At 39.3% G+C, this 25,749-nt stretch overlaps 1 protein-coding gene across 8 annotated transcripts in view; it reads right to left on the bottom strand.

The window, feature by feature from the left end:
- Positions 1–25,749, bottom strand: part of trioa (trio Rho guanine nucleotide exchange factor a) — a 140,310-nt gene that overhangs the window by 5,109 nt on the left and 109,452 nt on the right. For 2 of the 8 annotated variants that reach the window (XM_067425794.1, XM_067425800.1), the window contains 34 exons: positions 24,474–24,589; positions 24,283–24,349; positions 24,015–24,124; positions 22,363–22,432; positions 22,190–22,279; positions 21,989–22,081; positions 21,796–21,907; positions 21,529–21,719; positions 21,340–21,441; positions 20,421–20,450; positions 20,149–20,300; positions 19,919–20,018; positions 18,583–18,826; positions 18,203–18,498; positions 15,572–15,742; positions 11,153–11,248; positions 9,739–9,887; positions 9,582–9,648; positions 9,399–9,502; positions 8,817–8,886; positions 8,642–8,731; positions 8,386–8,478; positions 8,239–8,289; positions 8,085–8,162; positions 7,796–7,987; positions 7,481–7,694; positions 4,634–5,388; positions 2,734–2,981; positions 1,562–1,703; positions 1,437–1,464; positions 1,183–1,345; positions 604–725; positions 433–511; positions 9–209 (listed from right to left, as the gene is read on the bottom strand). In XM_067425794.1, the coding sequence (XP_067281895.1) occupies positions 9–209; positions 433–511; positions 604–725; positions 1,183–1,345; positions 1,437–1,464; positions 1,562–1,703; positions 2,734–2,981; positions 4,634–5,388; positions 7,481–7,694; positions 7,796–7,987; positions 8,085–8,162; positions 8,239–8,289; positions 8,386–8,478; positions 8,642–8,731; positions 8,817–8,886; positions 9,399–9,502; positions 9,582–9,648; positions 9,739–9,887; positions 11,153–11,248; positions 15,572–15,742; positions 18,203–18,498; positions 18,583–18,826; positions 19,919–20,018; positions 20,149–20,300; positions 20,421–20,450; positions 21,340–21,441; positions 21,529–21,719; positions 21,796–21,907; positions 21,989–22,081; positions 22,190–22,279; positions 22,363–22,432; positions 24,015–24,124; positions 24,283–24,349; positions 24,474–24,589 (4,886 nt within the window). The remainder of the gene's footprint in view (positions 1–8; positions 210–432; positions 512–603; positions 726–1,182; positions 1,346–1,436; positions 1,465–1,561; positions 1,704–2,733; positions 2,982–4,633; positions 5,389–7,480; positions 7,695–7,795; positions 7,988–8,084; positions 8,163–8,238; positions 8,290–8,385; positions 8,479–8,641; positions 8,732–8,816; positions 8,887–9,398; positions 9,503–9,581; positions 9,649–9,738; positions 9,888–11,152; positions 11,249–15,571; positions 15,743–18,202; positions 18,499–18,582; positions 18,827–19,918; positions 20,019–20,148; positions 20,301–20,420; positions 20,451–21,339; positions 21,442–21,528; positions 21,720–21,795; positions 21,908–21,988; positions 22,082–22,189; positions 22,280–22,362; positions 22,433–24,014; positions 24,125–24,282; positions 24,350–24,473; positions 24,590–25,749) is intronic. The other 6 variants (XM_067425802.1, XM_067425795.1, XM_067425797.1 and 3 more) reach the window with 6 other exon arrangements.

Genomic DNA, 25,749 nt, shown 5'->3' with positions numbered 1-25,749 from the left:
GCTCTCACATCTCAAGGACTAGTGCATAGCTGCTGGAGGTCTCAAAGGTGTCCAGTATTCTGACTAGGTGAGGGTGCTGGAGTCTCTGTAGGATGCTAAACTCATGGGTGACCTGGTCTCGCTTCATGAGTTTCTTATTCACAAACTTGACCGCCACGGTCCGCTTTGACCCTCTCTGGTCACAGCGCTTTACTACAGAGAACCTTCCCCTAAGAGAAAGAAACAACGTTATCAAAATTACGATGTTGCCACGGTCATTTCTCCATGAACTGGCAAAAACAAAGCAATACTCTACCCTTAATTTGTGACAAACTTGCAATTAATATGCAGCCAATTTGTGTTAATATTCTTTAAAAGTGTGCCACCATGTTTTTTCTAATGGATTATCTTACAATGTTTTTATAAATAAATACATTTGACATCGAATCTCACCTGCCCAGCTCGGCTACCTCAGTGTAGAAGGACTCAAAGTTGTCTTTCCACATGACCCGGATTCCATCACTGGTAGTTCCTGTGAAAGACAGTCAAGTTAAGTTCAAAGCCTTGCGAAGCTGAATCTGTGAAACAAACGCCAGGCCAGTTTGAACAGGAACATATTCTTACCCAACACTCTGAGACTGGCTGATGATGTCACACTGCCTATGTCATTCGTAGCAATGCAGGTGTACATGCCATCATCCTCTGAGGTCACACCTATGATGCGCAGCGTGGCCTCGCCAGTCTCACTGTGATGCAGAGAGAAGGGAAAAAAACAACATTAGATTAATCACTGCAATACAGCGCAATTAAATCTGTTCTTGCCTACAGGAGCAATATCTTTATTTTTCTACGGAGGCCCCTACAGGGACATGATGATGACAGAAAAATATGAGATGGGAGAAAAAATTATAGATCAAAAATTTGTTTGCATATGTTCACAAAACTTTTGAGTTCTTTGCAAGTGAATGCAAATTTTCTCAGGGGAAACATTGGGGCATGGGGAAACATATTTTTTCCATCATCATGTCCCTGCTCCATTAGCAAATTTCCCCCTTTTAAAACATAAATCTAACAAGTGATAGATGAATTAAAGTGAGATATACAAACAAAAGCAATATATCAATTTATATTAACAAAGTAATAATATGTATATCTCCAATGTTGCACTTTTTAGCAGATAATGTATTTTTTGTTCGTTTGCACCTGTAGATTATGCTGAAGTGGCCGTTGTTGGTGAGTGTTTTCTGATCGGGTCCCTTCCATGTGACCGTGGCTTTGGGGCGGCCACACACTTTACACCTCAGAGTGACACACTCCCCTTTATCACAGGTCACGTCACTCAGCGGGATGAGGATCTCCGGGGGAACTGGGAGAAAAAAAAAATCAACGCCATCTTATTACTTATTTATAATTCCAAGCTAACAGAACATTTCACTTAAGAGACATTTTGAACTCACCATCATAAATATAATTGGGATTTAGAAGCTGCAAAATGGAGAAGAAAGTTTTGAGTTTACATCTTTCTGCAGGATTTCCAGAAAATGACAAGACAAAGATTTGTGCTTGTTTTCATCAGTGTTACCTTTACAGAGACCTTGTTGGTTAGTCCCTCTCTGGATTTCCTGTATCCGTTTTCTAGCTTGGCCTCCTTTTTATTTTCCTTCTCTCTTTTCTCTGACTTCTTACGAATACGGAGGGATGTATGCCATGATGATGATTTCCTACTGGAAAGCAACACGTTCAAAATAAAGGTTATAGCACGTTGAATGTCTAGCTTATGAAAGGGGACCTATTATGCCCTTCACAAAGTCTTGATTTTGTTATGGGGCTCTACTAGAACAGGGTTTCATGCTTGAATGTTCAAAAAAACAAAACTTATTTTTCCCATATTTGACATTCATCTCTCTTCCCACTCTCTGTTTAGTTCCTGTCTCTATGAAGCCCCTCCTTCTAAAAAGCACACTGTGCTCTGATTGGTCGGTTGGACCAGTGTGTTGTAAAATATCACGTCTCTTCCCATAACTGCAAAATTCAACACACTACTAACCAATTCAACCAGGCCCGCCCCTAAATGTGCTTTTTTTTAATATACTAAAACAGCAACATTACACACTAAAGATTGAACATGTAAAAGCATAATAGGACTAGCCTAGAAATCTAGACACACCCTAGCGGCAGCAAATCTAATCTGCTGCGAGTGTCGTCTAGCAACTCTCAATACAGTTCTGAGCTGTAAAAACCAAACTTTGGTCGGGCCAATCACATCGTGTATAGAGTCGGTGGGCGGGGCTTAAAGTGACAGCAGAGTTGCGCTTGCGTGCTTCTAGTAAACACAGGAACTGGAGAACAGCGGCCTTTCGAATCAGCTTTGACCGCGACTCTGGAAGACTTGGAGTTAAGCTTTTCTCTGAGAAAAGAACGGCACTGAAGTCATTCTTAAAAAGAGAAGATGTGTTCGGAGTTTTGCCGAACGGAAACAGCGAAAGTTTAATCTATCAACGAGCTCCACTTTACATTGATCTGGTTGGTTGTAGTGCTATCCTATCGCGTGCAGAGGGAGTTTAAAAGACAACCGTTTATCCCGCCCCTCGGATTGAGCTGCCAATGGTGAGTTTCCAGACCAAACATCTTGATGTGGGTCTGTTTGTCAGGCTATAATAGGACCCCTTAAACACAAAGATGTGTGTTTGTTTTTATTGTTGCATTATGAAACATTCAGCATGCGTTATGTAAATAGTCAGACGGGGCTCTTACTTAATGGTCCCCTCTGATACATCAGGGATAATGGCGGAGGTGTGGCCCAGCACGTATCCGGGGATCCAGCCCTCGGCGGCTGGGCATTGGTCTGTAGCGGCGCGGAACACCAAGAACATGTTCTGCTGATTGGAGGCCAGGATCTGCACCACCTCCCCTTGACCTACATTTATCTCATCCTCTTTCAGAGCCACATAGTCCTGAGTCACCAACATGGTGGAGATATTACTGCTGCTGCTGCTTTCACTCTGTGGAGATACACACACACACACGGGTCTTAGTTACAGAGACACGTTATACTTTTAATACAAATGGCCTGCACTGAACAACACCATGGGTTTAACTGTGTGAAATGACAATATTAACCCTCATGTTCAATATAAATAAGTAAAAAATGGTAGTAATTTAGAAAAAAAAGCCAAATTTTTACTATGTAACATGTTCCACTGAACAATCCAAAAGCAAGTAGGCATTATTGAAGCTGTATCCTTATGGTTTATCATAAAGACACACTTTTTACATAAAAAAAGGTTATTTCTGGTAACAATGTTATTTGTTTATGGTCAAATAGCAACAACACTAGAACAATACAATATAAATAATTTTAAGTAGACTGTAAATAATGCGAAAAATCGTATTTTTGATGTTATTTAAATGTTTTGGGGTCTCTAGATGTAATGCAGTGTGTTATGGAGGACATATGAAGCATTTTATCAAGTTAATTCTATTTCTAATCATTTTCATGAGCTTGAAGGGTTAGTTCACCCAAAAATGAAATTGACTCACCCTAATGTCATTCCACACCATACATTTTGGACTACTTTCATTGATGTTTTTATCCCCTTTCTGGACATGGACAGTATAGTGTGCATACACTTCCATACGCTCTCTGACTAAATATAAAATATCTTAAACTGTGTCTGAAGATGAACTAAGGTCTTACGGGTGTGGAACGACATTAGGGGGAGGAGTTAATAACATCAATTTCATTTTTGGGTGAACTAACCCTTTAAGGTTATGTCCATTTCAGGTCTGAGGTCTGACCTCATACAGAACATGAGGGCTAGTAAAAAGTTTTTGGTGTTTTGATAATGACAAAACATTCCATAATAACTCCCATGCTCAATAATAATATTTACAATGTTTGACTGACATGTAACCTTGCAAGTGCACTGCATCGAAAACATGCATTATTAAATGAGAACGGTCAAAGAAAAGGTAAGAAACGGAAAAGAAATTGAGATAAGAACTCATGTTAGTTACAGTAGCCTGTTAAAAATATCTAAAACTAATTCACATAATAGGCAGAATCAAAACACCCACAGATGTTTCCAGCATTAGTTTCATTATATTAACAGTGTTGAGGTGCAGTCACAGCTAAATTTTGTGGGCAAAAAAGGTCTATTGTCAGTAGGGTAGTGACATATGAGGAACTTTAAACCCTCTGCAAAATCAGCATGAGGAAATATTTCGCCCTGACGTAAAAATCCCAATTGTGATTCCTATCGAAATGACTGGATTTCGCAGGCAAAAATGTGCATAACAACAAAAAACAGTGACTGCACCTTCAGTCCTTAAGAAGAGCTGATTCTCAGAAGGTAAAACATCTTGTAAAGACCACATATAAAGTAGCTTGAGGTTAATATTTGTTTTTAAAAGGAGAATCCTAGTTCTTGTTTAACAACTCCATAAACAGTTAGTATCTGGCCAGAAGCAGAACTGTTAGATTTCTGAGATGCAGAGAAAAGGTTCTGTTGGAAGTCCACAGAGTAGAAACCAGGTTAAGAGAGGCAGAAATCAGACAGAATCCAGGTGGGTTAGAGAGTCATTCATGAGGGAAGACAGGAGCAGAGTTGAGCTCAAGCGCTGCGGTCGACCGGGGCAGGAGTGTGTCTCTTACCCCGTTGCTCTGAGTGGACTGGACAGATTGCTCACTGGCAGAAGAGCAGGTACTCATGCGGTCTGCGTCCTTACTGTGGGTGGAATGCCGGTGACTTTGGTTCTGATTTTGCCGTCCCAGGGTGTCGCACGCTTCCCCGGGGAAGGTGAAGGAACCGGGCCTGCTGGCGGGAGAGGCGGGAACGGAGCTCCAGAACGAGCTGGAGCTGCTGCCCGTCTTTGGCCCAGGACTGCAGGGTGGGATGGAGTCTTTGAAAGCTGGTGTGGCTAACGGGGAGGCCATCGGCGAGACAGTTCCAGGTCTGGGTTTGACCAGAGCTAGCGGGGCCACGGTAGCTCGAGGGATTTGGGCCGGAGAGGCTCCACCCCTGCTTTCTTTGGAAGCGTTTTCCGTAGGGTCAGTCTGTTTAGGGTGAGGGCTTGCAGGAACCTTCACTTTTGGATCGGGCTCTGTGGTGCAAGAGGGTGAGGGACCCCTGGAGTGAGGTCTCGGGGACATACCTGAAAATTTGTCGGGGCCGTCAGGCTCGTGGGCTCCGGGCCCCAGGGCGGGAGAGTGATGACGGAGTGGCTGAGGCAAGCGCGAGGGCTGGGGGATTCGGGAGGGACGGGAGCGGGAACCCGACCCAGCCGGGGCCCCTCCGCCTCCTCCGGGGGCCATCACCTGACCCCCGTTACCTCCAGCCTGTGCACTGCTGCCTGAGACACCGGGTCCCTCGACATGGTTCCTCTGGTAGTCTATAGGAGATGTGAGCGCTGCAGGAGGAAACACATCTAGTGAGGAGAGAGATTTCACTGAACGAATTGCACACAAGCAGAACAGATTGTCAGATTGATCAGATTGTCCAGATTTTAGGAGCCAAGCAAACCAAGGTTCTGCATGAGATTTTGTTAAAACTTTAGGATGAAGATCAAATCGTTAGCATTAGTTGCGGCATCATGACCTTAAAATGAACCAAACATATAACACTATTATTATTATTGTAGGTTAATGTTATTGTCTGAATTTACCAGCGGTCGGTAACCTAGCCAAAAATAATGTGGCTCGACAGGCCTCTCACCCTTTACCAACAAATGATCAATAAAAAGTGAGACGCATCAACAAAGATCCACGCTCTGCAGAAAAATTAGCCACTTTTGTGTACAGCCTACCGTAGTTATTTAAAAGTTTATGATAATAATATTCATGTTTTATTGGCCAAAGTGCGTGTTCACTGCTGTTCAAGAGCATCACAACAGCAAAATACTTTTAATTCCATATCGCAACTTGATATTTATTGTTTATTTTTAGTTGTCTACGAACCTAAAAATTACTATTGTTGACATTATTTAATTTTTTTGGAAAAATGCATTAACAAAAATTAATTAAAAGAAATCAAATCTTTTGTCCAAAAAGGTTCTCGACCCCTGACATTTCAAGTTCTTTAAATGAACATTAGTTATTGTATTATTAGAATTAGAAAAAGAATTAACAATGAACAATAGTAGGTTTAGAAGTTAATGTTTGAGAATGAAGAAATTAATAATATCAGTATTGTAATTTTAAAGTTGTGTTAAAGGATTATTTTATAAATTTATTTAAAAAAATTACAGTGAAAATATTACAATAGTAATATACAGTGTGTGTGTGTGTGTGTGTGTGTGTGTGTGTGTGTGTGTGTGTGTGTGTGTATATATATATATATATATATATATATATATATATATATATATATATATATATATATATATATATATATATATATATATATATATATATATATATATATATATATATATATATATAAGGGATGCAACAATACAGTTAGTCCACGGTGCAATACACACCTCGGTTTTTAACCACGGTTTTTCGGTTCGGTTCGGTTTTTTTAGCTATTCTATTCTTAGGCGACAGGAACAGAAAAAGTTTAAGGATAAAATGTTTTTATTGCAATACTTTTTTTTAAATTTAACTTAAAAGACTTGAAAACCCTAACTTAAACTTAAAACTTTACCTAAAAAAAACATTCCCAGTGTATTGTATAAAAAAAATATATAAAGATTTACAGTGGCAGCTTAGAGATGTACAGTAGCATTTAAGTATGAAATTGAATGAATAAATGTAGGCTTAAATTAAAACTACATAGTCTTAAATATACAATATTTAATAAAAGCTACTGTATTAAAGGTCTTTTTTTTAATTAACATCATTTTAGAGGTGAACTGTCCCTTTAAGGACAGCATGTTCACTAGGCTGCTGCTGTCAATTGAAGACCTGCTTTTACTTTCATTTTAGACATAAGTTAACCGACTGTGTTTATATGTTAACCTTGTGTGTATTTGACAGTATTAGCGCAGTAAGACTGTCAAGTAATTACGTGTGTTTGACGGACGTTTAGAGCGCGCTCAATGCAAAACGTGCGTGCATGTTTAACCGGCAAGGCTTTAAAACGCGGGTAAACACCCCCTAACTTTATTGCATATGATTGGGTATTTGCTCATATCAGCGAGTAGACTCACAGGCACACTCAAACAGAGCCGAAACAAACTGAGAGGAATATTTAATACAGAGGGAAATGGAAATAATTAATTTCCATTTACCGAAATAAACCGAAACGGAGACCTTGTTTCCATAAACCGAAGAAAAAAAACGCAATTCACCAGCGCCTATTGAACCATGAATGCCATACCGAACGGTTCAATATTATATTTAGTATTGTGACATTCCTAATATATATATATATATATTAGTGTGTGTGTGTGTTTGTATTTTTATAGGTATATTGATATAGATTGACAATATTAATATATGAATAACATTTGGATTAAATGTATGTTGAACATCCATTATGACGACCTTAAGACCTACTTTTATACTCGTAAGTGTTGCTGGTTGCTGTACCATTGAGGAAATTGCGTTGGCTCTCCAGGATTTGGCTGATCTGCAGCATCCAGACTTGTCGTACTCCGGGATGGCTTGAGTGCAGAATAAAGGCCTCTTTGCTGCTATTAGACGTTCTGGAGGTCAGTGCGAATTTACAGGGGTCTCCGTCCACACTATCCTCCAGCCCCAGACAGCTCACCTACACAGACACACACATTTTGTTTTTAGATTAACAGTTACCCATCAACATATTTGTCATGACAAAATGAGGTACCAAGAAACAGATGAGGATGCCTGTACCTTGATGCTGTGTTTATACAGATAGCCAGGCATTGAGAAGCCTCTCTTTTTATCTAAAGGTTCACTGAAGATGACAATCTGCTCAAAGAGGAAGACTCTTCTCTCCTTCATCCTGTTCAGCAGGCCTCCGTCCGGTTCAGCCACCATGAAGGTGTCCTGCAGGAGGAGACGCCCCTGAGCGATGATCTTTCCCTGCGAAAAACAGATCAGATGAGTTTAAACCATGCATTCTCAAACGTAAAACGCTTCTTGATAATAATTTACTGATATAGACAATATCTATTCTTACATCAAATCCCTGGAGTCGACCAACATTCATCATGTCGTTACATCTTTTTGGTACAATGCACATGACCTCAACCGCTTTCTATAACACAAGAACATCATCAGAACAGAATAGAGTTGACTATAATAGAATAATGTTTAAATATAAAATAAAATACCTCCAATTCCACTGAATCAACTCCAATTTTTTTGGAAAATTTGAGAAAATCCTGTAAACAAAGAAACCGATACATCAGAATCATGATTAGACTACGAGCTGTGGTTAGGTGTAACGCAGTGAGAAGCAGTGGAGCGGAGGGACGAACCTTAAGCAGCAGCTGGTACTTCATGATTCTCTGAACAGGTTTAATGAGGAGATCAGTGATCTGAAGCCTGTGACCCAGACACTGCTTCAGATCCTGCAAGAGAAGTTATTCAGTTTGACACCGGAAGTGTTTTACGATGTTCTATGTGATTAATATTCGGTGGTACGCTGATATTAATGCAGAATGTATGTCATACGGACATACACACTTTATAAAGGGCAGAAATGATGATTAAATCCAGATTTAAGTTACGCACCTCAAAATAGGTGTCGATATACTCTGAAACAATGTGCTCAGATTTAGGTTTGTTCTGGCAGTAAACAATGTACATGTGCAGCCGCCGCTCCTGAAAGGCATGAAGAGTTCATGAGTATGCACAATATTAAACTACAGTACAAGATGATTGATTGATTGCTTAAAAAGGGGCGTACATGTTTGAGGAACAGAGGGCCCAGCCGGTCAGGGTCCTCAAGGCACTTCTCAAGCTCTCCCAGGAAGAAACTGAAACATTAAGGATGAACATTAACTGCCACAAAACTGCTTAAATTATCAGTCAAAGCTGACAGACAAATCTGGTTTATAGGCCCTTTTTTCTCTTTTCAATCGGTGTCTATCATTAAAAAGAACCTATTATGCTCTTTTACAAAGTCTTGATTTTGTTTTTGGGCTTTACTGGAATAGATAATGCTTGAATGTTAAAAATTATTTCCCCCATATTCTCTATTGTTGCAGATCCTCTATTCCCAGTCTGTCAGTAATGCTTTGTTTAGTTCCTGTCTCTATGAAGCCTCCTTCTGAAGAGCGCAATATGCTCTGTTTGGTCGGCTGGACCAGTATGTTGTGATTGGTCAACCGCTTTCAGCATGTTTGGGAAATGTCCCACTCCTTACCATAACCGTGAGTTTCAACACACTACTAACTAACTCAACCAGGCCCCACCCTTTATTTAGCGTGTGTTTTGGGCGGGAACTATTCAAATGAGGAACATAATACATCACAGACAAGATACATACTCTTTGTGCCAGTCATATATCTGCTGAATATTTCCAAAAACGATCTTGTCTTTTCCTTTCATATCATCTGGAACTCCATCTTCCCTCATCCTGGTCATGTAGCCCTGCCGGACACGCAACACAATGTCACATCTAGTCACCTGATATCTCGTATCTATGTCTCGGCATCCGGTCTGCACTCACCTCCACAACCAAACTGAGATCTCTCACATAGTCCCTCTCCGTCTCGATCAGTTCCAGCAGGATATAACTAAAAGGAGAAAAGAGACACCTGTGTTACAGACGCTGACAATGAATGAGGGCAGTAACCGAGAGGATGCAGGAGAGCATGATGACGTACTGGCGTCTCTTGAGGAAGCCGGTCTTGCGTTCCTCTATCTCATCGATCGGAGAGGAGGAGGAGAGGAGGGAGTTATCAGACGGGTTGAAAGAGGGGCTGCTGCTATCCCCTTGTTCCACAGACAAAGAGCTGGGCCTGTCCTCCAGAGCCTGTGCGGTCAAGAGACCAAACAAGTCATATGATGGGTAAGCTACTTTAGAGATATGTTTTTTAGTCAAATTCTTGTATAAAACTTGGTTTAATATTTAACGATAATAGTAATAACACTGTGGTATTATATTGTCCTATACAACAGTTGTTTCTGGTTCTCAAATCTGATTGGCTGAGAGCCATTTCAAGACATGCAATATTCTCCCAGTATCAGCACCGTTTCACCGTTTGTATCACTCCACTGTTGTTTTGTCACAATTTAGTTTTTTAGCAGAAATGTAGTTATTTAGACTTCAAATATGTGACTCATTTATAAACATAGCGCCTATTTTGTTAAGACGCTTTTGCAGATGCGAGCTCCAGTCCGTCAGCGGACGTTCAATATCAGCTTCATCTCGGCCAGTCCTTCGGGAATTTGTCGCTGGTTAGCATGTAGATCGTGGTTAAACATGATTCATTTGGGGTATATCAAATGGGCAATCTTTGGGTAAAGGGCAAAATTAAGTTTCATAACTTTATATTTAGGCTATGTTTAACTTAAATCCTGTACTTGTACTTACTGTACTTTTGTGCGTTTGACTGAATTTGTTTGCTTGTGTGTATTGCTTTTTTCTTTCTTTTTTTTAAATAATGGCTATCGTTGTTCATTTAAATGTTGTTCAATAAATTTGATATAAATAATGTGCCATATTTGGTATTGAGAAAGGGTCCGTTAGTGATCGTGATACGGACTTCAGTGGCTATTAAATGTCTTTATGAGTGGCTGGTTGCAAACAAGAGAGTTGTTTTAGCTCTGTAATGGGTAATCTTTTAAAAGGTCAAAGATATCGCTTTCCTCAGTGGACATTCAAACTGATATTTTATAATGGATATAATATGGGCATCGACCTGAAGAATGAATGCAATATTAGATGCAGGTAATACACTCGTTACGTTTAGTTGATCGCTCTCTCATAATACTGTACTCTACATAATAAAATAAGCTTCAATGAAGCAACTCAAGGTTCCTTCGTTACTAGTTCTAACGTGATGTTTTAGAGTTAGTAACGGAGGCTCGGGCTCAACTGTTAAACTTTTCAACTTGATATTTGGATCCATGGCAGAAAGAAGTAGTTCTGCACAAAAGAAGGTTTTTAAAATTTACTTTCTTATTTACTTACTCACTTCTGCCGTTGAACTGTTGTATAAACGCAATATCACTCGTGCTACACTGCTACTCATGTGATATATTATATTATATTATATACATCTGTGCACTTCTTACCATCTTGCTTTTGACCAGCTCCTCAATGGCACTGACTAGCTCTGCAGCGCTGGGGGTCTCGGAACTGGAGGGTCGGACGGAGAGACGGGAAGAAGTCTGCAGAGATAAAGAGAGTAAAAGAGGGGAAAATGCCAGACTGAATGACACAAATCAAATATGAACCATATGGAGCTAAACTGTAATCAGGATTCATTCAGGCATGGACTTAAGCACTAGTTTATTGTCTTCGCCCTCAGACATTTATGCAATTTTTATTTTATTATAGCATTTAAAATAGCTTCACTGCATTATGTTGAATGCATCTGTAACTAATGGTAATAACGTTATTATTATTATGTGTCTGGCATCACACCATTGTGAACATACAAAATCTGCACTTTTAAACAGTCTCTGGTGCAGTTCATCAGTTTTGAAGAGTCGGAAATAATAGAGACATTTTGATTTCAACCAAAGCCAATTATTTCTTTAAAAAAAGGCCCCATATAATCAAAATGGCTTTTATTCCATGTGATGTGTGATATCTCTATAAGCATTGATAAAAGTACAATTTTAGATATATAGTCCTTGTCTTGCAGTCAAACAAACCAAAATAGGAAATGTGGCAACAGAGGAAAGAAACCTGCTGCATTTCATGGGGTCTTAAATTTATATGATGTTTAAAAAAAATAATAAAACACAGACTTCAGGTTGACAATAGCTTGATGCTCGACACCTGAGACTGGCGGAGGGTTTCATTACTTTAGGTTTGAAAACTCAAATCAAAAACATTCATCAAATAGAAATAGAGGGAAATCCAGCAGAAAGTCTCACCCTTGCTGTGCCTTCCAGACTTTCCAATTTGTGTCTGGGTGTGGCCTCAGGTCTGCTTAGCTTTTACAGGCCAATCAGACAGCAGAGTGGATAATGAGGGGATAAGCACAGAGGGGAGGGGGGAGGGGTGTGAATGGGCGGAGTTTGGAGGGTTGGTTAGAGGGGTAAAGAGTGAGGGTGGTCTCTGAGATTCAGAGTCATTGTATAAGGCACATGACCCTCTTTTCTACCTAATCACAGCTCCCTGATGTTGAAGTTCAGATACACCAGTGCATGTCTTTCTGACCCGTGTACGCGTTCGAGGAACCCAGTCGGATAAAAAACCAGTGCGTTAAGAGGACAATCAATTAAAGATAGGGCTAAATCATATGTATATACGAAAAATAGAAGTAAAAAAACTAGAGGAGAAAATGAAAAAAAGGATGAGTAAGGGCATTTTGTGGTTCTAAGTTTAAATCAGACCGATTTAAACAACAGAAAGAGGAAGTCTTGTCTAGATGAAAGTGGAATAACAGAATCAAACCAAAATGAGGAATCTGCTTCTAAAAGAAAACACTAATTCAGGTCTCAGGAAGCGGTCGGCTTCTAAATCTCTACCAAAAACAGCAAAGAAAAGTAGAAAAGAAGGGGGTCTCAGGTCTTTTCATAAGCCGGGGGTTATGGGAAAAGAAAGCAATGAGGAATGATGCGAAAGGAGGGAGGCCAGAAAGGGAGGAGTCAGATGGAGAGATATGGGAACTGAGATAAAACAAAGACAGGACACAAATCAACGTAATGCTATGGCAAACAATACAGCCCAAACAAAACAAAAGAGAAAAACAAATTAGTGTCACAAGCTGTTCTTGAGCAGCGATGAGAGCAGCTTACAACTGCAGCATTTCATCCTACTGTGGCGTTTACAGCTACATTCTACCCCAGGAAAAATCTGCCTCTCTCTCTATCTCTCAACGACCCCCTTTAAGGCTGGCATTAACATGCATCGGGGATACAGGACTGGATGTAGACCAGTGGTTCTCAAATTCTTTGTACTCGTTCTGAACTTTAGTAGAACCGTCAAAATTTCCTTAAAATGGTGAGTTTGACTAGCCTGACAAGCCAGACCCACATCAAGATGTTTGGTCTGGAAACCAAGCGGCAACCTCCTGCGATCTCTCTTGAAGCCAATACGGAGCAGATTAAATTTGCTGCCGCTAGGGTGCGTCTAGATTTCTAGGCTACAGTTTGACGAGAGAATTCCAATAAAATCCCCCTTCCATTAATTTAGGACATTATTTCTGTATTGTCCTAAACAGTATTTCTGTCATAACGATAAAACTTCTTGTTTTTAACATTTTTATAAAAAAAATTGGGAGTGTTGACATATGAAACTAAATAACCACAGTAATTTTGTGATTCAAGAAACCTCAAGAACTATATGTTCTTCATTTAAAGAAAAATTGAGGGAAAATAAAAAAGATTTTTTTTTTTTTTTGCATTTTAATTTAGATTAATAGTTTGATTATTTTAATATATTATTAATAAATTACTAATTTAAATCTTTTTAAGGGCATTTCCACACCTGTAGAATGTTTCAGGGATTCAAATTCTTTCAATGTTGCAATTTCTTCTTGGCTCGGTTCACTTTCACCAGGTGACATTTCTAAATGGACCAAATATTGTTAATACCAGTTACATACGAGTTAACGCTACTCTTGGTCCGAGCGCACCGTTTATGTCCTGGGATTATGATCATAGCGCTTATCCGTCAGGATAGATTGATAGACAACAGTTCCACGGGCTTATTGGGGCTTTCTTTTTAACCGTTGTTATATTACCTCCTCATTTTTTTCAACATGTAATCAAGGCGTCGTCAGTATTTTAATAAATGAGTTTTGAACAGTTCTGAAATGTTCATCCGACCAAATTTCAATTAGGTTTTTTTTTGCTCCAAGTTAACTCGGGAGGTATTAGCAAAACAAACACTGCTGATTTTCAGGCAATGTACGTAATTACCCATCATACATTGTGCTATATAGCATTTACACCATTCCAATGAAGTTTACACCAGGTTCTGAAACAGAGGCTCCAAACGAGCCAGGTAATAAAAACAGGTATGAACGTTTGCTTTGGGGTGAGAACCACTGGTCTAGACATTATTTGGCCTTATAGCATTTACACCATTCCAATGCGTCATCTGATTTGACAGCAAAATTGCAAACGAATAGTTAAAAATGCTTTGCCATTTCTTGCATTTCCTTAAATTACAGACCCCTCAGTATTGTTAATAGGGGTTAGAAAGGAAAAAGTGCTCTCTTGGGGAAGAAATTAGAAAAACAAGAGAAATCCAATGAAATAATTTGATAAGTAATCAGAAATGATTGATTAATTGTGAAGAAACACATTTCCACCTTTATTAAATGTGATCAGAATCCATCCGAGACCATCCAAATGGAAGCTGCATGTTAATGCCAGGAGTCACGGGGCCAAGATGACAAGATTCTTTATGATCAAGTTTAATAGTTTTACAGTGTTTGACTTATACAGTCCCTCCAGGATTTTGTGATTTTTTTTTTGTGATCCAAATTACAATTTTGTGATTTTTTTTTAAAGGATACCACATTTGCCATATGTATTTTGTTAGATGCACAATACTCATACACGACAATAGATCATGGGAAACACACCCCATTGACATGCATTATACGCACAACGGTTGGAGTTAAAAAATCTTCATTTGTGTTCTACTGAAGAAACAAACACACCTACATCTTGGATGCCCTGGGGGTCAGCAGATAAACATCACATTTTCATTTTTGGGTGAACTATCCCTTTAAGTGTCTACTGTTTGTTTGATCCAGTTGATGTTGTTTGATGGGTATAGGTTATATTAGGCTGCTTTCTCTTTAAAGACCTACAGTAATGCACAGACCCTAACTTATTCACTCAAGACATAATCGCCAAGATGGGCATTTAGGCTTAATTGTGTGCGTATTAAATAGAACACATTTCTCTGTATACTCGTGAACGCTGACAGGCGGCAAACACATGCACAGAATGAAATGTAATTAAAATGCTGTGTGGTATACAGCACTTTTCTTAAAAATAATTTGAGTGTTTTCAGGCATATATACTTTTATTTGGTCATTCATCTATCTTGAGAAATCAGTTTGCCTGATCCTTTACACTTATGCGAGACAGCAGGTGAGAAAGATTTGCTTTCACAAAGACACACACTGCGCATGCGCCACAACGTCTTTATCCTCATGAAAACAATGCATTACAGCTTTAAATATATTTGAAATAGTTCAATTAGATAATATTATTTATTTTTTCCAGGATTGCAAAATTATTTGACATTTTGCTGATTCTGCGTTGTATTCAGCGATTGCAGAATGGCCAAAACCCAGAGGGACTGATTATAGAGCTAGACCTGTAAAAGTGAAAGCACATGGCAAAAGGAGATACAAGCGCTAGCACACAGGTTTGGACGGGTTTGAGGATCTCTAATGAGGTCTAAAGGTTGGACGTGAACAAAATAAAATAACAATTGTCCAAACTAGTGATTTATTCACACCAACCCTCCTCCTCCTCAGCCCCTCTCCAGCGCTGCTCTATCTTGAGCCGGCTCACCTTGTCATCCTGTGCGTCCGGCTGGAGGAGGCTGTGCTGTTGGATGGCCATGGGTGGAGGAAGAGGTACGGCATCAGCTCCTTCCTCTCCCTCTTCCTCTCCACAGCTCTGCATGCCTGATGACGATGATTTGGAAAGGGTGCCGCTGCTCAGACCCTCGTTACGCACCCTCTGTGGAAGAGGTTCAGGGACAAAACCATAAATTAGTTTACAGAAACAGAAGGATGGCTTTAAACACTATAAATAATATTTAACTAAACTGAAACGGGCAAAAACATGTATGGGAAAGCACCTACTGAAAATGACTGCATTTACATGTACCCTCATAATGGCCCTCATTTATCAATCTTGCGTAGAAACTGGTGTATATGTTGGCGTAAGATTATGCTTACACTCCTCTCACCGCCTGATTTATGAAACTGTGCGCACCTCTGCAATTCAGGTGTACGCAATACTTGCCCTTGATAAATCCCGCGGCTGAAAACGATCGTCATTAGAATAACACGCCCCTAAATATTCAAGTCTCCACCTCCCGCACGCCCTCATTTTACGCCATGGACACACGGAAGACGGCAAAGAAGCAAAACTTCTCCGACGTGGAGATCGGGTGCGCTCAATCATCTCTTTAGTCCACTAGTCATGCAGGGCACTGATTAGGACATAAGTCAACGGGCTGACTCCCTGATCAGTGCTCTGACTACTGAACTATTGAGATGATTGAGACGCGCGCCGTCGAGACCATCACCAGGGAAGTGGAAAAAAAACGAAATTGTTTTATTTAAGAGTATAAAGAGTGGGAATAAAGGCACCCACAAAAACAAAATATGGACCCCAATTACGAGTACTGTTAATAGTGTGGGGGTTGAGAAGCGCACCCCAGCAGTTTAAATAGCTGTTTGGATGATAAATTACCATCACAATGCATTATTTTACAGCACGTTTTGAAACAATTAGCATTTAATTTCGTATCACGGCATGTATTGGGGTGTACGACAGTGATGATGATGTGATGTGGAGTAGCTATCATTCATTCACATTAATAATTGCATGACAATTTGTAAGATTCTTATTATTATTATTATTTTTATTCTTCTTCTTCTTATTATTATTATTCTTAATGACGCTTGTTATTTAGAAGAATAATGTCGTTTATTATTATTTTAAAGAAGAAGGTCATTTTTATTATTTTGTCAGTCTGAATTGTTTTAGTCCCAGTCCGTGCGCAGCTGCCGGGCCAGGCGGGCCGGTAAAGCGCACAGGCTCGCGACTGGAGGAATACATATGCCTACAAATCAAACGCTTTGATAAAGTCACACAAATTAAACATTGACGTTCATGTTGCACAAAAATAAACACTGAATGTTGTTGTTGTGGTTTTTAACAGTGGGTCATAATATAGCATATCTTTGTCAGTGCGTTTTGTGGTGTTAGGAATTGTTTTTCTGCGCATTTTCCCACTAACTCAAACGTGCGTACACCACCTCCTGAGCTGGCGTAGAATTTGAGCGTGCCGTACGCCAACGTCCATATTGATAAATCTCAAAGTCACCGTGGTTTTGGGTGTACGCAAGGTGTACGCTGGATATTTGGTGTACGCACTTTTGATAAATGAGGGCCAATGTGATTATATTGAGATTTAGGCAATATTGCAATTCAACTTTACCTCATGTACACAATCCTTCACAACCATAATCGTAGTAAAATATGTGGTGTATGCCAATTTTGAAATCACAGTTAACAGGCATTTAAACTCTTGAATCACATTTGTTCCACACTGAGCAAAACACACGTGCTTGCGATATACACGGATAATGATGTCATACATAGATTAGTAAATATAGCAGTAAAACCAGCGTCACATTTTTGGGGTGCTGAAGAAATGAAGTTTATGTTGACAATGCTGCGAAACATTAATAATGCGGTATATTGATGGTTGAAAACATCAATATTAAAACATTTTAGGCATGCCACCGGAAAAATCAAAGTGTTTTGTATTTGATACAAGTAGAGTGGCCAGGAGACACACACCTACTGTATGCGTACATTGTCAGTACAAATGTCAGTAAAAATAAGCTCAATTCTTAGCAAATAAGCATATTAATAAAACTGCATATAAACAGGAGTGAAGAAGTTTGCTCATGTCATCTTAAGGCCTTACCTCTGATGTGCTCCAATAATCATTTTAGTATATTTAGTTTTAATGTAGTTTTATTAACATTTTGAATTCGCTTTCATTTTAATATTTTTAGGTTTTCAAGTTCATTTTTGTTTCATTTTTTTCCGATTTTCCAACTAATATTTATATATTATTTCAGCTTTATTTCAATTAACAAAAATGTTTTTAAAGTTATAAAGTGAAAATGGACAATTCCAATTTTTTTTTTATGGAATATTGCAGTATAGTACTAGCTCGAGGGCGGGGCGAATAATCAAACGACTAATAGCAAACCACAACCATTTAATCAATTCCCTATCAAACAAATTAAGACACATCCTAAATTTTTTTTTGTTCAACGTCCCAATAAGAAAAGACAAGACTTTAATAGTTTTGGTTACCGATAATAACCCTGGTGCACATGTTAAATGTAGTCAGTCTATACACAGGAAAACAAAAACAGGAAGTGCACCGACCTCCTCCAGAGTCTCATCCTGTGGCGTGGCAGCGCTGTCGTCCGAGTCTTTCTGTGAGCCTGCATCTGCGTTCTTTCTGACGTCGCGACTCTTCTTGTGTTTGTGTGCCAGCTTCTTCACGTGGCCGTCGGCTTTGCCACTGCTGAGTCTCCTCACAGGGCTGGTCAGCCATTTCCTTAATGTGTTGCCAGGGCGTTTGGGCCCAGGGGAACTCTGGGAGCCCATCACATGACCAGGTTGCAGGGTGGCAGAGGAGCCTGGTAGGATGGCATCGTTACTGCACACAGAGAGCGCGTCTGGAAAAACAAAAAGATGCTGATGATTTTTATCTGAAACAGGCTTGGGATGATTTACGGCAAGTGTTTCAGAAATGTGCCCACCTTTGTGGTTAAAGATGCCCTCCATCTCCATGCTGCTGCGGGAGTGGGCGATACAGAGCATGGCACAGGGCACCAGGCCCTCTAGGGCCGGGGAGCGGTCCGTAGTCCTCACCAAACACCAGTCTGGCTTATCGTGGAGCCTCTCTAATACCTCAACCGTCTGTCCCCGCCGCACCGTCAGTTCATTACTGTTACCGGCCATGAAGTCATGGATGACCACGGTCAGCTCACAGCCACCTGATAACTACAGAAAAAAAGAGACAAGCAAAGAGCCATGTTTTTAGTCACAGTGTTTCTGTTTAGACGAAAATGCCCTTTAAATGTTGTCAATATGTTGCCATATCATATACATTAATTTCAGTCCATTTCACTATGACTGAAATGGGATATTTCAGAAAAAAATGTGCAAAATGATTAAAACATTCCACAAAATTAATTTGTATTATTGTTAACTACAACAAACATTTTGGGTAATTGGAATAGCTAAAATAAAATATAATTGTATATATTTTTAACTTGTTTAATTTAAAGTACAAAAATGACTTAAGCTGAAAATAATAAAAATAATAAAGCTAAATTTAAAAAAAATGTTTAAAAGAAATGACAAAAGTGCATAAGAAAAATAAATTGAAAATATAAATATAAAAGATAATCCAAAATAAAGCTACACGATTCTGGATGACCTGAGAATCACCATTTAATAAATAAATAAAATAAAATAAAAAGAACAAGAGATCATGAGTCTACCACGATTCTGAACACACAAATAAAGAAAATAACATGTAATAAAAATATTAATCGCTGCCGTCTATTTAAAATGCTTATTTTACCTAAATGAATTATTTAAAAAAACAGGTTTAATGAACGATTCAGTAACAAACCCATTTTGTAACAGTCACTTAATGTAACAGTAATGATGTAATCGACACAATCGTTTTTGAACCGTCAAGTTCCTTTCAAAAAGTGATGCTCTATGTAGATCGCTTCCGCAGACATCAGTGTATATATCCAAACTATAAACTTTTGTCCCAGCACTTTTGTGATAATATGAATATTAGTTACAGAAACAATGCCAATCTGTGCCTAAAAAAAACTGTCAACTGCTCTCTCTGGATCAGAACCAGCGCAGATTTGAGTCTGGTGTGATTTCGTCGAAGGTTTAAAAGACGAAGGCCAATCATTGCCATTTAGGAATAAGATCAAGTGGGTGTTTTAATCAAGATTGCGGTCTTTTAACGATTAATCGTGCATCTCAAATTCTAAATATGAATAAATACTATGATAGATTATGAATAACACTGCAAACATTTCATAGGCAGGATGAGTATATCCTGACCTTGTCGCTGTCCAGTGTGTTCTGTGAGGTCCTGGAGGCCAGTGAGATGGTGTCTGGCTGACTGCTGCCGTCACCCTGACTGTCAAGATCCTCTCCATCCCTGCACACACACACAAACACCCTCAGAAAATTAACTCCTAGTCAAGGACTCCATGTCCTCAAGTTTAAGAAAGAACACAACCAAACAAAAGCATTACAAAGAATACTGAAGTAAGAGAAGTTCAACTGGCCTGGGGGTGTATCTGCGACCCTTGTGTTTGGATGTGGAGGGTTTGGGGATGTGGATGGGCTCCTTCAAAGCCCCCTTTAGGTGCACAGTGCGCTCCTGAATCACCTCACGGATGTGCTTTATCCAGTCCTGTTTGTTCTCGATACCGGATGCCTGTGTTTATGTGTGTGGAGAGATAAAACAAAGAGAAATACACAGCGTTGAGTAAGAGTAAACACTTGTGTTCTGTTCTATGGTGAACTAAGGGTGGGTTAACTGTGTGGCCGTACTCACCATGGATCCATGTTTGCATCCCTGACTTAGCTTCATTTGAAATATAGAAATATACAAGGTTTTACTGCTTTATAATGTATCATATTTCATTCTGCATGAGACAGTGGCCAGAAAGACAGGGACAACATTAATAGACATTTTTGGTGATAATGTAGAGCCAATTTTGCCAACGTATTGTGATGAATGTAACAGACAAAATCTAGTTAGTATATCATTAGGTGACTAATAACTTTTTTTTTGTTAATCAAAAATGTATATAAACTACTGTGTGTGTTTATATATATTGGCTAATATGACAGTAATCCACATATAAACTGACAGTACATAAATGTGCAATTTTGACATTTCACTGAAGAAAGTTTAAACTGTCAGTCTGAAAGCAGCATGCAGGAAATGAACAGTTACTGTGAGACAGAAGCCATTTGCCGGGCACATACGTCACCACCAGTTAAGACTATTCTTGTCGTAGTTTTTTTGGTTTCCTTGCACTTGCCCAGAGGAGCGAGTGCTCAGATATTCCCCTATAATCAGTGTCAAGGTTTGATAGAGACTTACTCGTTTTCGCTAACAGGCTCTTTATGATCAGCCTATTTTAATAAAGTAATGTTAAATAAAATCATCTGTGGCATGCTGTCCATTACTACATAAAATAAATTGCCTTTCTTCCCTCAGTTTGTAAAAGCAAGCAAAAAAAGCAGTTGCCCCATAGTCTTTTATTGTAAATGCAATTTTTAGCTTGCTTTTACAAACTGAGGTAGTAAATTATTTTCAAGTCTTCCCACTGATTATGTGGATTTCACAAATAATTACCCTTTTACTGGCTAAAGAGCAAGAGGGACAAGCTTCACAGAAATGAGGCGCAGAAAGCTAGAGCAAAACAGTGGCATGCTTTTCAACGGAGCAAGAGAGAGGAAGTCACCTTGAGGACGATCTTGTTGTCTGACGTCGGGGTCCGTCCAATCCAGAGGGCAAATTTACATGGATCTCCTTCTACGTGTTCAGTAACACCCAGTTCAGAGGTCTGCAGTCAGAACAAAGCATTTAAAACAACCAGATCTGCTGCATAAAAAAGAGGCTGTAGTGCCTTTAACCTCGCTGTGAAACGTACAAAAAGCTTGCTCTTGTAGATGTACTTGCTCCTGCCATTGGAGTCTTTAACCTCCTTGCTGAAGATCAGTGACATCTCGAAGAGGAACAGGTGACGTTCACGTCCCTTACGGATCAGGGTCTTGGGATCCCACACCTGGAACGCCTCCTGCAGGATCAATTCTCCCTGGGACTCGATGTTTTCGTCAAACCCTAGAGACATTCAGTAATAAGAAACCATTGCATCCGCCTCGTTTGTGTGTCTGCATGTCTATGTGTGTCCGCTGACCTTCTAGCATGCTCAAGTGCATGGCATCGTTGGCTCTCTTGGGAACACTTAGCATGACCTCCAAGCCATCCTTGATTTCCCCTTTGCCTTCCTCGCAACATGTCAGGAGCTCCTACAAACACAAACCAATTCTCACTGAGCTGTTAATCACACCAGTCTGCAAGTTCTCATGATGAACCCCAGATGTTTTTACCTTGAGGAGCAGCTGGTACTTGGTTATTCTCTGAACAGGTTTGATGAGGTATGAGGAGATAGAGTTGGCCAGACGATGCCTCTGTTGGATTTCCTGTAACAGGAACATCAAGACACTTTCACGATTTGGGCACTGACATGAAGACACGATGAATGTTCAAAAATAAAGCAATACATTAATCATAACAGAAACATTACTCACATCAAAATATCCTCCAGCATGCTCAAGTATAAGCTGAGTGGAGTCCGGTTTGTTCTTGCAGTAGTTCACGTACATCTGGAACTTATCAGCCTGCAGAAAGATAGGACATGAATTTTTATGATCTGAAAAAAAACATACAATATTAGTATTTAAACACAATTAACTCCACTCACCCAGGTCACAAAACAGTGGCCCACATCTTCAGGAAGCTGCTCGTACTTCTCAAGCTCTTTGAGGAATATACTGGTGACAGATAGAGACAGAAAAAGTCACTTATGGAAACACTTTAATGGGTACTGAACAGGAAGAGTCTGTTAAAAAGGGACCTATTATACCCCTTTTTACAAGCTGTAATACAATTATAAGGTGTACCCAGAATGTGTGTGAGGTTTCAGCTCAAAATACCCCACAGATAATGTATTATATCATTTTGTAAATGCCAGTTTTGAGTGAAAGAAAAAACATGCCGTTTTGGTGCATGCATCTTTAAATGCAAATGAGCTGCTGCTCCGCCCCCCTTTCCTTTACAGTCTTTACAGCTCGTGCCTCGAATACTCTGCCAAAAACTAAAACATCTGTTTGGTTTTGTTATCATCTCTATCGCGATCACACTTGCGTGACATTGCAGTTCATCTGCATGCGTTTTAAACATAGACTGTAAAAAAATATGGACGTAGTGTCCATGAGTCACCCATAGGATTCTGATAAGCCGTTCTGAAGCTTAAAGTAGGGGCGAGCTGGCCGTCGCCATCTTGTGAGCGAGTCATCGCGTGTCACTTCCGGATAACAGAAAATGGGCAAAAAGGCGGAATGTGGGCGGAGCTTAGGTGACGTAATGACTATAGACGGCGGATAAATGGCTCTTCACCTGTAACCACACCCTTAATTATGCAGAACTTTAAGGCTTTACATAAAACGAATGACTTGTCAATTCCCCCCCCTCACAGTTGTCATGAAGATCAAAATTAGCCGTATAGGCAAAAAACACAATTTGTACCAGACTGTAAACATGTTTTTTTCTGCTGTAAAGTTGGGCATTTTAACATGAGGCTCAGTGAGATTCTGCTCCTTCTGGAGCCTGCCTCTTGTGGCCAGATGAGGAATTGCAGTTTACATTACTTCCGTATTGGCTTCAAGAGAGATCGCGGGAGGTTGCCGCTTGGTTTTAAAGCCATCTCAATCTAAACTTCTAAATACGGTTTTCTGAGTGCACACATCCGAGGCACACGCACAGAAAGCTGGATGTCAGACGGCACGTCCCGTGAGTATTAAACTATGCTCTCTTAACGTGTAATTGCACTTAAACTGTCAAATACACACATGGTTGTGTCAAAAACACAGTTCACAAAGAAACAATCGGTTATGTCTGTGAACGTAAACAGCAAGTACAGAAATCCTGTGTGTATATTAGATCTGTGTATTAAAGGGAAAGCAGTGTAATATACAGTACCTACACCAACCATGAATCAAACAACAAAAGAAAATCACTCACTGCTCTTGATTGAATACACTTTAGTAGCTTTAATATGAATACATTTCTCACTTGAATGCTGCTGTTAAATGCTCTGACAAAGAGATAAACATGGCGGACTGTGTATAGATCACTTGCTATACTAACAGGGGCGGAGCACATCAGCAGTCGTGGGCAGGGCCTAAGTATATATGTTGGCCACATATGCTAGAATCTGGGCTTGTTCTGAGACATGGCTTATGATTTATGAGAATTAAAAAAATGAGTGGGTGGACACATTTATGTGCAAACACCATGTAAAAGTGAATTTTGCCTCATAGGTCCCCTTTAAAGCATTTGCGTTAGTCAACTCACTTGTGATGGAACTCATAGAGGTCCTGCATGTTACCAAAGATGATATGCTCTTTGTTGACAATCCCTGGTGGGATCTCCTCCACGCCACTGGTCATCTCCCACAGATATGTCTGGATGAATAAAGATTTAAATCAGTAATAGAGAAGTCTGAATGCATCATTTTTTCCCTCATGTTTTGCTTGAATTTCCATATTATTTCAGGACAAAAGAATAACAATTATTTTGAATGACTAAGCCAAAACACACTAATATATAATAAAATACTCACGTCCATGCACTCTCGCAAGTCTCGCACATAAGCTTTTTCTGTCTGGATCAGCTCAGCCATGATGAAGCTATAAAAGTGGAAAACAAATCAGAACATGTAGATCTCTCTCCATCTAAAATCCAAGATTTCTTTAAATATTTAAAAAAATATATTGACCGTTCAGTCATTGAATAACAGTAAATAAGACATACTCCTTCCTGCGAGCGGACTTGCGCTTCTCTTCGTTAAGCTCGTGGGCAGCATCTCTGAGTTTGACCTCTGACCCTGGAGCACTGGCTGGGATGATGTCCAACTGCAGGTCTTTACTCTGGAAATGAAAAACGTCTTGGTTTAGTCGCACAGACTTCTGACTGCATATTTCTTGCAGGACTATTCTGACTGATTATTTTTACATTCACAAAAATATTCTGATATTAACTGGAATAATAATATTCTGGTTATGTGAGTGTCGTTTCAACATGATAACGTCCTGCCATAACGTGATCAAGTAAATAATCTGGTTTGAGAAAACTGATTGTGACAGATGCCACATGACAGAGGTAATCAGAATTTTAAGTCATAATAATCACCTTATTCTGAATATCTACTGTAACAGGATATTCCTGATATCTGTCCAAATAAAGGTCACTCTTGGTGATATTAGATCAAGCGGCAACCTCTGCCAGTGTCTTTTGAAGCCAATACAGAAGCAATACTTAAACTGCAGGTCATCGACTGGCCACTAGGGGACCAGAAGGGAGCAGGGTAAAAAACATTTACAGCCTGGTACAAATTGTGGTTTTAGCCTATACGGCTAATTTTGCCCTTCATTACAACTATTAGGGGGGCAATTTTTTGCTCAATTTTTTAACTCATTCGTTTGCATTATATAAAGCCTTAAAGGTTTGCATAATTAAGGGCGTGGCTACTTTGATTGGCAGGTGGATAGCCATTTATCCGTTGTCTGTTAGTCATTGTATCACCTAAGCTCCGCCCACGTCCCGCCTCTTTGCCCATTTTCTGTTATCTGTGCGTGACTCGCGATGATGCGCTGCCAAGATGGCAACGGCCAGCTGATCTCTACTTTATGCCTCACAACTGCTCTTCAGAATCCTATGGGTGACAACACGGACACTACCGCCATCTTTTTTTACAGTCTATGTATACACTGTATACAGGCAGTTGAAAAAAATTAGTGTCATTGGGAGTGTTGTTATAAACTAAAACTATTATTGTGACATTTCAAAAAAATTAAATACAGAAATAAAAACTGAATACTAAAATAAACTGAATTAAATAAGTTGAAGTACTAAAATTCTGAAACTAAAACTGAAATTTAAATTAAAGCTAAATAAAACTAACATATTATATATATATATATATATATATATATATATATATATATATATATATATGTATATATATATATACACATATATATATATATATATATATATATATATATATATATATATATATATATATATA

The sequence above is a fragment of the Pseudorasbora parva genome, chromosome 19 (assembly GCF_024679245.1).
Source record: "Pseudorasbora parva isolate DD20220531a chromosome 19, ASM2467924v1, whole genome shotgun sequence".
Lineage (NCBI taxonomy): Eukaryota > Metazoa > Chordata > Actinopteri > Cypriniformes > Gobionidae > Pseudorasbora > Pseudorasbora parva.
The sequence above is the reverse complement of the archived record's forward strand: the minus strand, read 5'-3'. Positions and strand labels throughout refer to the sequence as shown.